Source organism: Ictalurus furcatus, chromosome 5 (assembly GCF_023375685.1).
Source record: "Ictalurus furcatus strain D&B chromosome 5, Billie_1.0, whole genome shotgun sequence".
Classification (NCBI taxonomy): Eukaryota; Metazoa; Chordata; class Actinopteri; order Siluriformes; family Ictaluridae; genus Ictalurus; species Ictalurus furcatus.
In genome coordinates, this window is record NC_071259.1 from 33,414,019 (window position 1) to 33,427,602 (window position 13,584).

The window sequence follows — 13,584 nt, forward strand, 5'->3', positions numbered from 1 at the left end:
GCCGTTATCTCCAAATGGAAAAACTCAGCACAGTAGTGAACCTTCCCAGAAGTGTCCGACCTTCCAAAATTCCTCCAAGAGCACAGCGACGACTCATCCAGGAAGTCCCAAAAGAGCCAAGGACAACATCAAAGGACCTACAGGCCTCTCTTTCATCAGTAAAGGTCACTGTTCATGACTCCACTATCAGAAAGACACTGGGGGGAAACGGCTCCATGGAAGAGTGGCGAGGTGAAAACCACTGCTGACCCAGAAGAACATCAAGACTCGTCTGAATTTCACCAAAACACTCCTTGATGATCCTCAAACCTTTTGGGAGAATGTTCTGTGGATTGATGAGGTGAAAGTGGAACTGTTTGGAAGACGGGTCCAGTTACATCTGGTTTAAACCAAACATCGAATTCCACAAAAAGATCATCACACCAGCGTCTGGGCAACTTGCAGTAATTGAGGGAAACATGAATTCTGCTCTCTACCAGAAAATCCCAAAGGAGAATGTCCGGTCTTCAGTCCGTAAGTTGAAACTCAAGCGTGACTGGATTCTGCAGCAAGACAACGATCCAAAGCGTACGAGTAAATCCTAGTCCTAGAAGTAAGTGAAAGTCTGATCTCTAGTTATCGGAAGAGTTTGGTTGCAGTTATTGCTCTTAATGGTGGCACAACCAGATTTTAAGTTTAAGGGGGCAATTAGTTTTTCACATGGGTGAAGGGTGTTTGATCACTTTTCTTGTTTCAATAAGTAAATAAAAAAACTATATTGTGTGTTTATTCATCTTGCCCTTGTTTTATGTTGTATTTCATTCGAAGATCTAAAACTGTTTAGTACGAGATATAGACAAAAACAGAAGAAATACTTTTTCACAGCACTGTATTTACTTACCTGACTCTGTGGCCCTGTTCACACCACTGCATTTTCATTTTAAAACGCATAACTGTTGCTATGGTTACGACTGTTGTCGACGCTGCTCCAGCGTTTTCGACCCTCGAAAACGGAGACTTTCGGAAACGCTGAAGACACCGTTTTGGTTTGAAAACCCGGGGCTCATGTTTCAGTCTAAACGGACCAAAACAAAGACTTTTGAAAATGAAGGCGTGGCTCCGCCCATGTTCGCCCCCTGATCGGGTCTTCTGGATTGTCGCGTATCCTTCCCTGATTCGTCAAATCCCCTACCATATGACCGTTATGAATGATCATGTGACATGCATATTCAGTCGTGTGGTGTGGATGGAGATCGTTTCTGAAACACAGTGGAAACGCCAGTGTGGACGAAGAACGTTTTCGTTTTAAAAACTTCCCAGAAATATCTGAAGTCTACATGAATCACGTGACAATCAAGCGTTTTGAACTTCCGTTGGAGCAGCTCTCTCTGTCATGGGCTCTGGCCACACCCTTCTCTCTCTCTCTCTCTCTCTCTCTCTCTCGCTCTCTCTCTCTCTCTCTTTCTCTCTCTCTCTCGCTCTCTCTCTCTCTCTGTTGAGATAATCTTAAAGGTCTATATGCATTACATAGTATGTTTTTAATGTGAATAAGAAGCTGACTATACATATTTAGTATCCTTCACAGGGTCTCGGTGCTTCTGGAGATGTGGTCTCATTCCATCAGCAGCAGTTCAAACATTATATAAGATCTAGAGAAAAACATTGCATGCTGTTAATGGCCTACCTTCCTCAGGGCTCTCACACTAATTATATCCTGTATGTAAATAAGGTACATCCGTTCATAGATATCTAAGCACTCCCAAATGCCAAACTGGTCCAAATTCAGTTCAATTCAATTCAATTCAATTTTATTTGTGTAGCGCTTTTTACAATAGACATTCTCTCAAAGCAGCTTTACAGAAATATCAACACGGTATACAGATATTAAAGGTGCGAATTTATCCCAACTGAGCAAGACACTGAGTGGCGATGGTGGCGAGGAAAAACTCCCTAAGATGTTTTAAGAGGAAGAAACCTTGAGAGGAACCCGACTCAGAAGGGAACCCATCCTCATCTGGGTAACAACAGATAGTGTGAAAAAGTTCACTATGGATTTATCTGAAGTCTGTATGGCCTTAGGAGCAGCCGTAGTCCCAGCAGTCTGGAATTAGAGAAGATTTGAGCTCCATCCAGAGTCAGAAAGGATCTGGATCTCTAGTATCTCCATAAATTCGTGTGGGGCTCGGCGAAAGGAGAGAGGGAGAAAAAAGATTATTATGACTGCGAAGTAGTAGAACAGGATCTAATCAGGGTAGGCTTGAGTAAACAAATACGTTTTAAGCCTAGACTTAAACACTGAGACTGTGTCTGAGTCCCGAACACTAATAGGAAGACTGTTCCATAACTGTGGGGCTCTATAAGCGAAAGCTCTTCCCCCTGCTGTAGCCTTTACTATTCGAGGTACCGTCAGATAGCCTGCATCTTTTGATCTAAGTAGGCGTGGCGGATCATAGAAAACCAAAAGGTCGCTTAGATATTGTGGCGCGAGACCATTTAGTGCTTTATAGGTTAATAAAAGTATTTTATAGTTAATGTGAGATTTCACTGGGAGCCAATGCAGTGTGGATAAGATCGGGGTGATGTGGTGGTATCTTCTGGTTCTAGTTAGGACTCTAGCAGCTGCATTCTGGACTAACTGGAGTTTGTTTATGTTCCTACTGGAACATCCAGACAGTAAGGCATTACAGTAATCTAGTCTAGAGGTGAGGAAAGCATGAACTAGTATTTCCACATCATGTAGTGACAATATGTTTCTTATTTTAGAAATATTTCTGAGATGAAAGAAGACTATCCTAGTAATATTATCTACATGAGCATCAAATGATAGACTGGAGTCAATAATCACTCCAAGGTCTTTTACTGCTGCACATGATGAAACAGAAAGAACATCCAGAGTTACTGTGTGATCAGAAAGATTACTTCTAGCTACACGTGGGCCTAGTACAAGTTCCTCTGTCTTATCAGAATTAAGTAAGAGGACGTTAATAAGCATCCAACGTCTAATGTCTGTTACACAATCCTCAACTTTACTAAGCTTCTGTCTGTCCTCTGGCTTCGCTGAAACATACAGCTGTGTATCATCAGCATAACAGTGGAAGATAATTCCATGTTTACGAATAATTTGACCTAGAGGGAGCATATATAAAGTAAAGAGCAGTGGGCCTAAAACAGAACCCTGTGGAACACCAAAAGTAACTTCAGTACGCATGGAGAATTCACCATTTACATCTACGAACTGATAACGATCGGTCAGATAAGACCTGAGCCAGGAGAGGACTGTTCCCTTAATGCCAACAACATTTTCTAATCTATCAAGGAGAATAGTGTGATCTATAGTATCAAAAGCTGCACTAAGGTCGAGTAACACAAGCAGCGAGACACAACCCTGATCAGAGGTCAGTAGGTCATTTATTACTTTAACGTTTTATCGTTATACCAGGGTGATCATTTTTTTTCTCTAATTATTTTCCTTTTGAGTGGAGCCACTCTATCCAGCGTGTAGCGGAGTGTTGACTCCAAGCTTTCAGTCGCCTGATCGAGTTCTATGGGATCAGACGGTGATCCAAATCTAATTGATGTTTCTGCGAAGTTATTTATGAAGCTCGGTGCAGTAGCTGATGTGAAAGTACGTTTTACGCGGTAGCGAGGCGAGGTGGAAATATTATGATCAATATGTATTATGAACGAGATAAGATAATGGTCTGAGACAGCTTCAGACTGCGGAAAAATTATAATATTTTCTATACTTAGTCCGTATGTTAGTATGAGGTCAAGAGTGCGACCACCATTATGAGTAGGCCCGATTACGTTCTGATTAATCCCTAATTCTGTTCAAATTCCAATTCTAACCACAATCGACACCGTTTGGTGGACCTACAGAGTATCTGGTTATGTAGGAAGAGCTGGCCAAGGGTTCGGTGACTCTACAGACAGATCTCCTGCACAGTTGCTGTGTGTAGATTCATTGCCAGGTAAACATCTCAGTTCTCTTGTTTGTGTTTTATGTGATGTTTATATATTATTAATTACTGCTTGTTAACTTTTGAACTGGATTAAGAGTTATTATTGAAATTACCTGGGTAATAAATGATGTTGGAATTTATTCCGATCTACCCTGAAATGGTTGTCTCTAGTAGATTACGTTAAATCCTTGTTACTGTAAATCCATGAACAGGTTAGTGCAGGCTATAATCCAGGGTTAGGTGCAGCACTGGGGCACGCCAGCGGAGATTTTAGATACGTGTACTCGGACTGTATCGGCTAGAAGGGATTTCCGTTTAGAACAACATAGTGTTGATTGAGTGTAATTGTAATCGCCTTTATTCTTATAAGTCTTGGTGTTATTGTTCTTTCATCTGCAAACACGTATATCGTATATATTTGATACCTTCTTGTTTGTCTATTTATTTATTTCTCTTGCACAAATGAACAGGTTTTGTTCCACTCCTGTTACTGCATTCTATTTCACATTATTTCATTCAGACTGAAGCGCTGTTCGAAAAAACTTTAATGCACCTTTCATTTGAACTCACCATGAGGCTTGAATTTGGAGATACAAGTTTCAGATGATCTCTGCTCTAATTACACGGTCAGTATGTAATCATGACTTCCTACAAACTGCCTAAAGGTTCTTAAATCATCGGAGATGTTTAAACTCCTTCAGTTCCTCATTCAGTCTCTGGTGATTTCTGCAAGTTCCTGTCTTTCCTTCCTTCCTACCTTCTTTCTTTCTTTCTTTCTTTCGCAGTTGTCCTCTCTTTGCTTTATTTGCCAGCACTTCTGTTTATTCTTAGCTTCATCTTATCTTCATTTGCCAAGTTCATAATCCCTTCTCGATGCTGACTGTCTCCTGAGCGGTCACTGTGACCTTTAGTGTAATACTAGTGTGTAGTACTAGTACTAGTCATCCAAGTCTAGTCCCCCTCGTTACTAATCTGTAACCTGAAACACCCTTAAATTCTCTGAATGGGGACAAAAAATTCTCCAAAAACTGCTTTTTCACTTCTGTAACTGAAACCAGCAACATGTTGCTTGAGATAAAGTTTTTCATGTGTTTCTAGGTGGATCAAAGTGAAATGTGTGTGTGTGTGTGTGTGTGTGTGTGTGTGTGTGTTTAATTACTCCCCCCCCCCCCCCCGCCAGGGAAGGGTGTATAAATCGCTAACTGTGTCCGAAACTGTGATGTAGACTTTGTTTCAGGACACACACACACTCACACACCTAGCTGAGGTTTTTCTCTCCTTCACTTCTTTCACGGATCTGCTCTGTGTTTTCAGCACATATTACAGGTAAATCAGTTTTATTTTGTGTTTAATTCATTTGCTCTCTCTCTCTCTCTCTCTCTCTCTCTCTCTCTCTCTCTCTCTCTCTCTCTCTGTGTGTGTGTGTGTGTGTGTGTGTGTGTGTGGGTCCTCTAGACTTATTTCTCTCGTCATTACAGTGTTTCTTGCTGTAAACTGTGATCAGTACAGATTGAGAGGTTCAGATCTTCGTGTGGTGTAGAAAAGTCCAGAAAGCAGAAATGTCGGAATGCAGTGTCTGTTCAGTGAGAAAGTGAAATCTCGATCAACACTTTTCTCTCTTTCTCTTCGTTCATTATGAAATCCTCAGTAGTTATTTTTCCATAATGTTTCTAACGGTAAGGCTTAAATGTGAGCTTAACTGTTTTTAAAGTGGATTATCATTTCTGATGAGAAGGGATCGTGCTTTTTCGAGTCAGAAGTGAAGTATTCCACACGACAGTGTGTCTTGTACATTAATGTACAGTTTGGATGTGTTTCAGGTGAACATGGCGGTGCTGCACTTTATTTATGGTAAGAGAAAATATTACTACAAGTTTCACTGCTGTTCTCACCACAGTGTTGTAGGACACCTCTCACAAACCGCCGGGAGACTTTATAATCATTAACCCGGGGACAAAAGAGCTTCATCTGAGTGAAGAAACTGAGGAAACGTTCAAGTTCGTTCCCACACGTGTAAATAACTAATAACTTTTTACTGTAGTGAAATGTTCGAATTTAGAGCTACAGAGTCAGAGGACAGAACTCTTCTTCACAAAAAAAAAGATATTTATTTATTTATCAATTTAACCCTCATCCTACCAACGTATTTCACATCCAGGGACATACAGGAGCTGGGGTCCCCAAGAATAAACTACTTTTACTAAACATCATAGCAAAATGTTCACTTAATTCTTCTTAAAACATTATTAGTTATGTACTTAATTTTGTCTGGAAAAAACAAACATATTAATTATTGCAGGAAAGTTACAGCTAATTTTCATATTGTGTGAAATGAAAATAAATTCTTTTCTTTAATACAAATTGCAGCTTTTATACCAAGTACAGTCCACATTAGCACTTAAAAGCTTATTTACCATCCTTTTGGATTCTGTATCATTTAGTTTTCAGTAATTTCCAGTAAACATTATTTGTGTTATATTTATATGGTGAAAGCAACCGGGTCATTTTGAGCCCAATATAAAATAATTGAAATACACCCACCATCACGATTTGCCCTCGCACCAGCGCTGTAGCGCGAGAATGAGTTTTTCAGTGACATTGACTTTGATGACTTTTGTCATGTTTTGTTATGTTTTATGTCCTGTCTCCTCCTAACTCTGTATTGTCATTGGGTGTTCACCGTATGTGTCATCATTAGTCTTGGCTGTTTTGTGTTTTCTGATTACATTTGTCAGTTAAACACCTCGTGTCACTTTGTACTTCACGAAGAATACCAAGCGTTTGTTCCTCATTTCATGTGTCATCCGTCATCAAAACAAGTTTAGATCTTGTTCTCGCCCTCATTCTTCACCCTTTGTTTTACCTGTTTATGACCACGTCTGTATTTTACAATTTGGATTTGTCTGCCTGTCTCTCGTATAATAATGCTCTTATTTGCATTTGCATCCGCCATAACCTCCATTAGGTAAATCATGTGACACCCATAGTCGTTCAAGCTTCAACAGTTTTTTATTTTATTTGTCTTTGAAGACAGAATTAGGTAGAGATCTTGGTCTCAGTATGATTCCCTGTCAGTATAACGGTTGAATAAATGCAATTCAAATTTAATTTTTTAAATTTGTACGTAATGTAAAATGAATGGTGTTTGCATTAAACTATGAACAGCACACGCTCCAGGCAGTTATAGCATATGATTTGGCTCATGCTATGCTCAGGGCATTCTGGCACGTGACTGGAGGAGCAAACATTTCCTCCCTTCGTGTCTGTGATTTTTCCCACATTCACACCAAGGCCTGAACATCTCTGACTGCACGTCGATCATATGCATGACACGCTATTTTACAGTCTTATCTTATCTACAATAGAACGTTAACATTTAATTTGATAGGCAGAAAACATTTTATTATGAAATTCTGTGTTGTGTTTCAGACTTTGAACATCATCTTACCTTAGGAAGGGCAGTATCTAGGGTCGTCGATAGAGCACATGATGAACTCTGTGTCAGCCATAACATTAAAACCTATCAGCCATAACATTAAAACCACTGAAAGGTGGTTAACATTGACTAGCATTGATTTTCTCGTTATAATGGCTCCTGTTAAAGGGGGGGGGGTATTTTTATTAGGCAGGAAGTGAACAGTCAGTTCTCGAAGTTGACGTGTTGGACGCTGGAAAAATGGGCAAGCGTAAGGATCTGAGCGACTTTGGTTGATTATGATGTCTAGACGTCTGGGTCAGAGCATCTCCAAAACAGCAGGTCTTGTCGGGTGTTCCCAGTACGCAGTGGTTAGTACCTACCAAAAGTGGTCTAAGGAAGGAGAACCGGTGACCCGGCGACAGGGTCATGGGCTCCCAAGACTCACTGATCCACGTGGGGAGTGAAGGCTAGTCCGTCAGGTCCGATCCCACAGAAGAGCTATGATAGAAAGGTGTTCCGTAACTTGTACACACAGCACGGTGAAACACAATCCGCTGAGCAGAACCCAGTAATGCTGACATTCTCTCCAGGGGAACGTCACCTAGTGCGCTTTGTCTGTCAGCAGAGCAAGACTGTCCATGTGTGTAATCACACACAGATACCGGCTAGGTTTAAATCACTTGCTAATAAAAGTGATTTCATGATTGCAGTACGATTTAGCTTGTGTAAGTCTATTTAATTTGATCATTTTTCAATACGGAATCTAAATTTAAAAAGAGTTCATTTCACATCTACACGTTTTAACCGGTGAAATCAGACAGCATCTCATAGTTTATACGGTTTCTGTGCTGTATTTTGCTCTTCAGTAGTTAAGTGAGTTGAGTTTATTAGCACAGAATTAGCAAATACACAAAATGAGGACGTTTTAGGAAATTCCGTTAGAGGAAATTTACATTAGATTCCACTGAGAATGATCAAAGACGTTCAAATCAAATACACTGGAAAAACACCACCACCACCACATTCACAAGATCATCATCATCATGTCCCACTAGACTCCACTGCAGTCCCCTGATGATACAACTTTCCACTGTCTTCATCAACCTGGATAAAGCTACAGTCGCATGCAAAAGTTTGTGCACCCCTGGCCAATTTACACATTTTGTTGCTTTATGAAGTGTAAAGACGTAAACTCAACCTCTGCAGCAAAAGAATAAATCTGCAGATATTAATGCACAGTTACTTTACATTTTAGAAATGTAGAAAATAGATAAATTATAATAGTAATTGTGGCATGTGCAAAAGTTTGTACACACTGCTCAGTCAGTACTTAGTGACACTCCCTTTGGCAGATATCCTGCTGAAAGAGGACACTGATATTAGGGAATACTAAATTAGCATTAGAATTAGCATCACACTGCCACTACCGGCTCGCCTTCTTCCCATAGTGTATCCTGGTGCCGTCTCTTCCCCAGGCAAGCGACATAGACGCACACGGCCTCCACATGATGTAAAAGCAAACCTCATTCATCAGACCAGGCCACCTTCTTCCATCGCTCCATGGTCCAGTTCTGATGCCCATTGTAGGAGATTTCGGAGGTGTAAAGGGGGTCAGCATGGACACTCTGACCGCTCTGCAGCTACGCAGCTCCATACACAGCAAGCTGTGATGGTCTGTGTGTTCTGACTCCTTTCTGTCAGATTCAGCATGAACTTCTTCAGCAGTTTGTGCTGCAGTAGGTCTTCTGTGGGATCGGACCAGACGGGTTAACCTTCTCTCCCCACGTGCATCAGTGAGTCTTGGGAGGCCATGACCCTGTCACTAGTTCACCAGTTCTCCTTCCTTGGACCACTTTTGGTAGGTACTAACCCCTGCATACCGGGAACACCCCACAAGACTTGACTTTCTGGAGACGCTCCGATCCAGTCGTCTAGACATCACAATCATTTTTCCTGCTTCCAACACGTCACCTTCGAGAACTGACTGTTCACTTGCTGACAAATAAATATACGCCCCCCCAACAGGTGTCATAGTATAGAGATAATCAAAGTTACTCACGTCACCTGTCAGTGGTTTTAATGTTCTGGATGAACAGTGTATGTACTGTATAATTGTGCAATATGGATATTTACGGTCACCGGAATTCATCAGGCCAGTCAAGGCCAAAATAACAAACAAAACCCCACACTAACTGTACAAACAGACGCTACTTTACCTAGCCAAATAAATTGTTTCATTTGGATGGGACGTAAGGTTGGAAACTGGACAAGTCCATTAAAAAACAAGTGTATGTTCTGCGAGGCTCAGTTTTGGGCAGGAATTATTAATAAATATAACTTTATAATAAATATTACTTTGCATCATTCAGAGAGTATTATTACTGGAAATTAAATAAAGAGAAAATATTTTCTGGTATATATTTAGAATTCATGTTTAGATTTCGAATTTACATGACCTCACCTCTGACCAAACTATCACCTGCTGTCACATCTCTAAAGTCTCTGATTGTTTATTTCTCACCGCTGGGAGAAAGAAATGTAGCTTTTGACTCTGAATAGAAACTTGATTTGTGTCTGATTTCTTTCTAGCAGGATGCAGGAGAAGGAGTTGGAATCTGGAGACGGCTATTCTGCTCATCGCAGTCATTCTGTGTTTGTTAGTAATACTGCAAATGGACCTAGAGAACAAGAAATCACAAAACGGGCAAATCAAAACAACTGACAAACAAAATTTAAAATCTGAAGCTCAGATTACATCACCAGATCTGTTCCTGAATCCAGCCCACAAATGTGAGCGAAACTCATCTGCGTCCAACATCACCGGGTTTTCCACTTTGCCCAGGCACATCCAAGATTTCCTGTTTTACAGTCACTGTCGGCATTTCCCCATGCTCCTCAATGTTCCTGGTAAGTGCGGCGGTCCAGAGAACTCTGCTGACGTTTTCCTGCTTCTGGCCATCAAAAGTTCTCCGTCCAACTATGAGCGGCGGGAGGTTCTGCGAAAAACGTGGGCGTCTGAGAGACTTCAGAGTAACATGTGGATCCGCACCGTGTTCATATCCGGAACAGCAGGAGGCAGTTTCGACAAGGGAAGACTGAATAAACTCCTGGAGCTGGAGAACCAACAGAACCAGGACATTCTTCAATGGGACTTTGAAGATTCCTTTTTCAACCTCACACTGAAGCAGATCTTATTCCTGGAGTGGATGGAGAGGTTTTGCCCTGATGTGCACTTTCTCCTCAACGGAGATGATGACATTTTCGCCAACACAGACAACATGGTGCATTATCTCAAAGGGTTACATGATAATGATGGAAGCAAACACCTGTTTGTCGGCCACTTGATCCAACACGTGGGGCCGATCCGGGTACCGGCCAGTAAATACTACATCCCGGTCCAAATCCAAGAATCAGACAGGTATCCTCCCTACTGCGGTGGAGGCGGCTTCCTGTTGTCACGTTTCACTTCCAGAGTCATCTACAACATGTCTCATTCCATCTCCCTGCTCCCCATCGATGATGTTTACATGGGAATGTGCCTGGAAAAGGCTGGACTTAAACCCGTGTCTCATATGGGAGTGAGGACAGCAGGCCTGCACCTCCCCTCAAAAAATCTGGACTCGTACAATCCATGCTACTACCGTGAGGTTCTCCTGGTCCACAGGTTCCTCCCCCACCAGATTTTTATTATGTGGCATGAAATCCATCGGAAAGATTTGGTTTGTGGAAAGCTGAGCATTTAGTGCACAGAGTGAGATTTTATGTGTCCTAGCATGTTCTGAGATCTGTGAGAGACTATGAAAGGGAGGGCGTAGACATCTTTCTGCTTCGGTTTATCTTTAGAAATAAATTACACATTGGTGATGGGTCACTTCAGCTGCTGTATATTTTTTGGGATATTTTAACAAAAACATATGAGGTTTTTTTCCCAGATATGAGTAATCTGTTAGAGGCAGCTAAATATTCTGATGTACTGTGGTATAAAGTGCAGATATGTGCAATACAATGCTGTGCAACATCAGGTTGAGGTAGTTGCGGTGAAAAATAACTATTTATAAACAGTAAATATTTATTAATGCTTGGATGTGTAAATAGTCCTTAGTGGTGTCCTGGTTGAGGGCTGAATAGCCTGTGGGAAAAAGCTCCTCCTCATTCGGGGAGCAGAAGCACTTCCCTGACCACAACAGAGAGAAGAGTCCATTGTTCGAAAGGCTGAAGTCCTTCAGTATCTTCCAGGTCTTGGCCAACACCGCTTGCTGTAGATAGACTCCAGCTCAGGGAGCTCAGTGTAGATGGTACACTCAGCTGATCGCACCACCCTCTGGAGAGCCGTCTATCCTGCTTGGAGCTGTTCCCAAACCAGATTGTGATGTGTCCTGTCAGGATGCTCTTGATGGTGCAGATTTAAAAGTTCCTTAGCACATTCGAGGGCAGTTAAAAGTCTCCCTGACATGAGCGTGACAGGTCCTGCGTGATGTGAATGCCAAGGTGTCTCCACTGGGGTCCCGTTGATCATAAGGGGGAGGTAGCTCCTCTCCTGCTTCGTGCTTAAGTCCACTATCAACTGGAGGAAGTTATTCTCCTGGCACCAGTTCTCCAGACTTCTCCAAGTAGGCCTTCTCATTGTTATCAGAGATCAGACCCATCACTACAGAATTGTCACCAAACTTAACAGTGGTGGTGTTCACACACTCTCACACACTCCAGAACACCCAGCGCTCCCACTGACTGTGGACATTTGTAAGCCTTTCCCAGAAACTTTTCGATTTGTCATATTACAAACTTGGTGTAATGTTAAACACTTAAACCCATTTCTACCTCTGTTTATTGATGATCTTTTCAGGAAGACATTATTATAAAAGTTCCATTAATGACCTGATTGCTGCTTCATCTTTATTGAAGATATAATGTAAAAACATTATAATTCTGTATTTTTATGCCTTAAATGAAGATTACATCACATCTTAGCAGGGATTTATACAGAAGTACAAATTTATTTTCCATTAAAACTATAAATGAAGGTAACATTTTGAACCTCAGCCAGCGACTGTTCTGTACAGGAAGTGCTCGACTCGCTGGACTACATCCTCCCAGCTCTAAATAAGTGTTTATATACAGTGAGGGCAAAATAAGTGTTCGGACACTTTTGTTTTTGTAATTTAATCTACTTCCTGTGTTTATAATTTATATACAGCAAGTACAATCTGAACAAAAAAGTATGTACTCGTAAACAAAGAAATGTTTACAAAACGTCTTTTATTTCAATTGATATTGAAAAAAGTGTTCCGACACCACACATGAACATCATCAGTACTCATACAGCCGTTGGTGGAGATTGCAGCGTCGAGACATCTGCGTTAAGAAGTAATCAGTCTTGCATCTGTTGATGCAACTGTTTAAATACAGCGGTGATTATTATTAGTCACTACTACACCTCTCCACTGTTAGGAAAGCGTGATGTTTGTGTTAACACTAAAGCTTTTACACATCCTTATTCTTGTTTTGTGAGACTGAAGTGCTGAAGTGTCGTGGTGCAATTCAGAACATTGCATTAGTCTGAAGACAGAAACATGGATGAGACTTGTGCAGGAGGTGTTTTGGGGAAACATAAAACTTGTGTATCCAGGTGGAACTATTTGCTGAAGCAGAATTGCTTCAGGCTTTAGATCTGATAAAGGATAATGGTGCTTGTGAGATATTGTCCCATTGTTGAGGAAGTGAGGCTTTGCGTTGTCTTTTTCCAGAAGACGTGCCTGACTGGAAATACAAGAATCCAGAACCGGTTGAGCTGCATGCTGTGGAATTTATGTCCTCTGATAAAGCCACGTTAACTACCTGGCTCTACCCTCACGGCTCTTACAGGCTCATAAACATGGCCAAGTGGGAATTTAATATTACTCCTGTATTAGGTTGAGCAACATTGGGTGGGAGTGGGAACTTGGCTAAAGAAAAACGGCCAAAACTCTAGAATGTTTAATCATGGACAGACGAGATGCTTTTCAACAAGAAAACAAGTGAGCTAGAGAAAAGAAAAGTAAAGTAAAGAAAGGCAAATCGGATTAAAATAACTTTGTTTTCAGAAGAAGGATGAATTTTACTTGCTAAAGGCTTGAGAATGATATAAAACCATCTTCGACTAACACAGAGACAAAAAATAACCCCTGGAAAAGAAATAGTAAGAAAATAAGAGAAGAGGAATGGGGTTCTGCATACACAGATTCATTA

At 41.1% G+C, this 13,584-nt stretch overlaps 1 protein-coding gene across 9 annotated transcripts; it reads left to right on the forward strand.

The window, feature by feature from the left end:
* Nucleotides 1-5,121: 5,121 nt before the first annotated feature.
* LOC128608236 (N-acetyllactosaminide beta-1,3-N-acetylglucosaminyltransferase 3) lies at nt 5,122-12,233 on the forward strand. Of its 9 annotated transcripts, none has more exons than XM_053625831.1 (3): nt 5,122-5,267; nt 5,762-5,792; nt 9,949-12,233. In XM_053625831.1, the coding sequence occupies exons 2-3, from the start codon at nt 5,768-5,770 to the stop codon at nt 11,100-11,102; spliced, it is 1,179 nt and encodes a 392-aa protein (XP_053481806.1). In that variant the 5' UTR covers nt 5,122-5,267; nt 5,762-5,767; the 3' UTR covers nt 11,103-12,233. The 9 variants fall into 9 exon arrangements, with proteins under 9 accessions (XP_053481806.1, XP_053481808.1, XP_053481807.1 ...); XM_053625833.1 differs by having other exon boundaries at nt 9,952-12,233; XM_053625832.1 differs by having other exon boundaries at nt 5,135-5,267; nt 5,746-5,792.
* Nucleotides 12,234-13,584: the final 1,351 nt, after the last annotated feature.

What these genes read in the sequence shown, in the direction of transcription:
- LOC128608236 (XM_053625829.1), top strand. Translation starts at nt 5,738, where the DNA reads ATGTACAGTTTGGATGTGTTTCAGGTGAACATGGCGGTGCTGCACTTT. An exon ending in GGTGCTGCACTTTATTTATG is followed by an intron (nt 5,793 to 9,948) that starts GTAAGAGAAAAT and finishes ATTTCTTTCTAG; the next exon opens with CAGGATGCAGGAGAAGGAGT.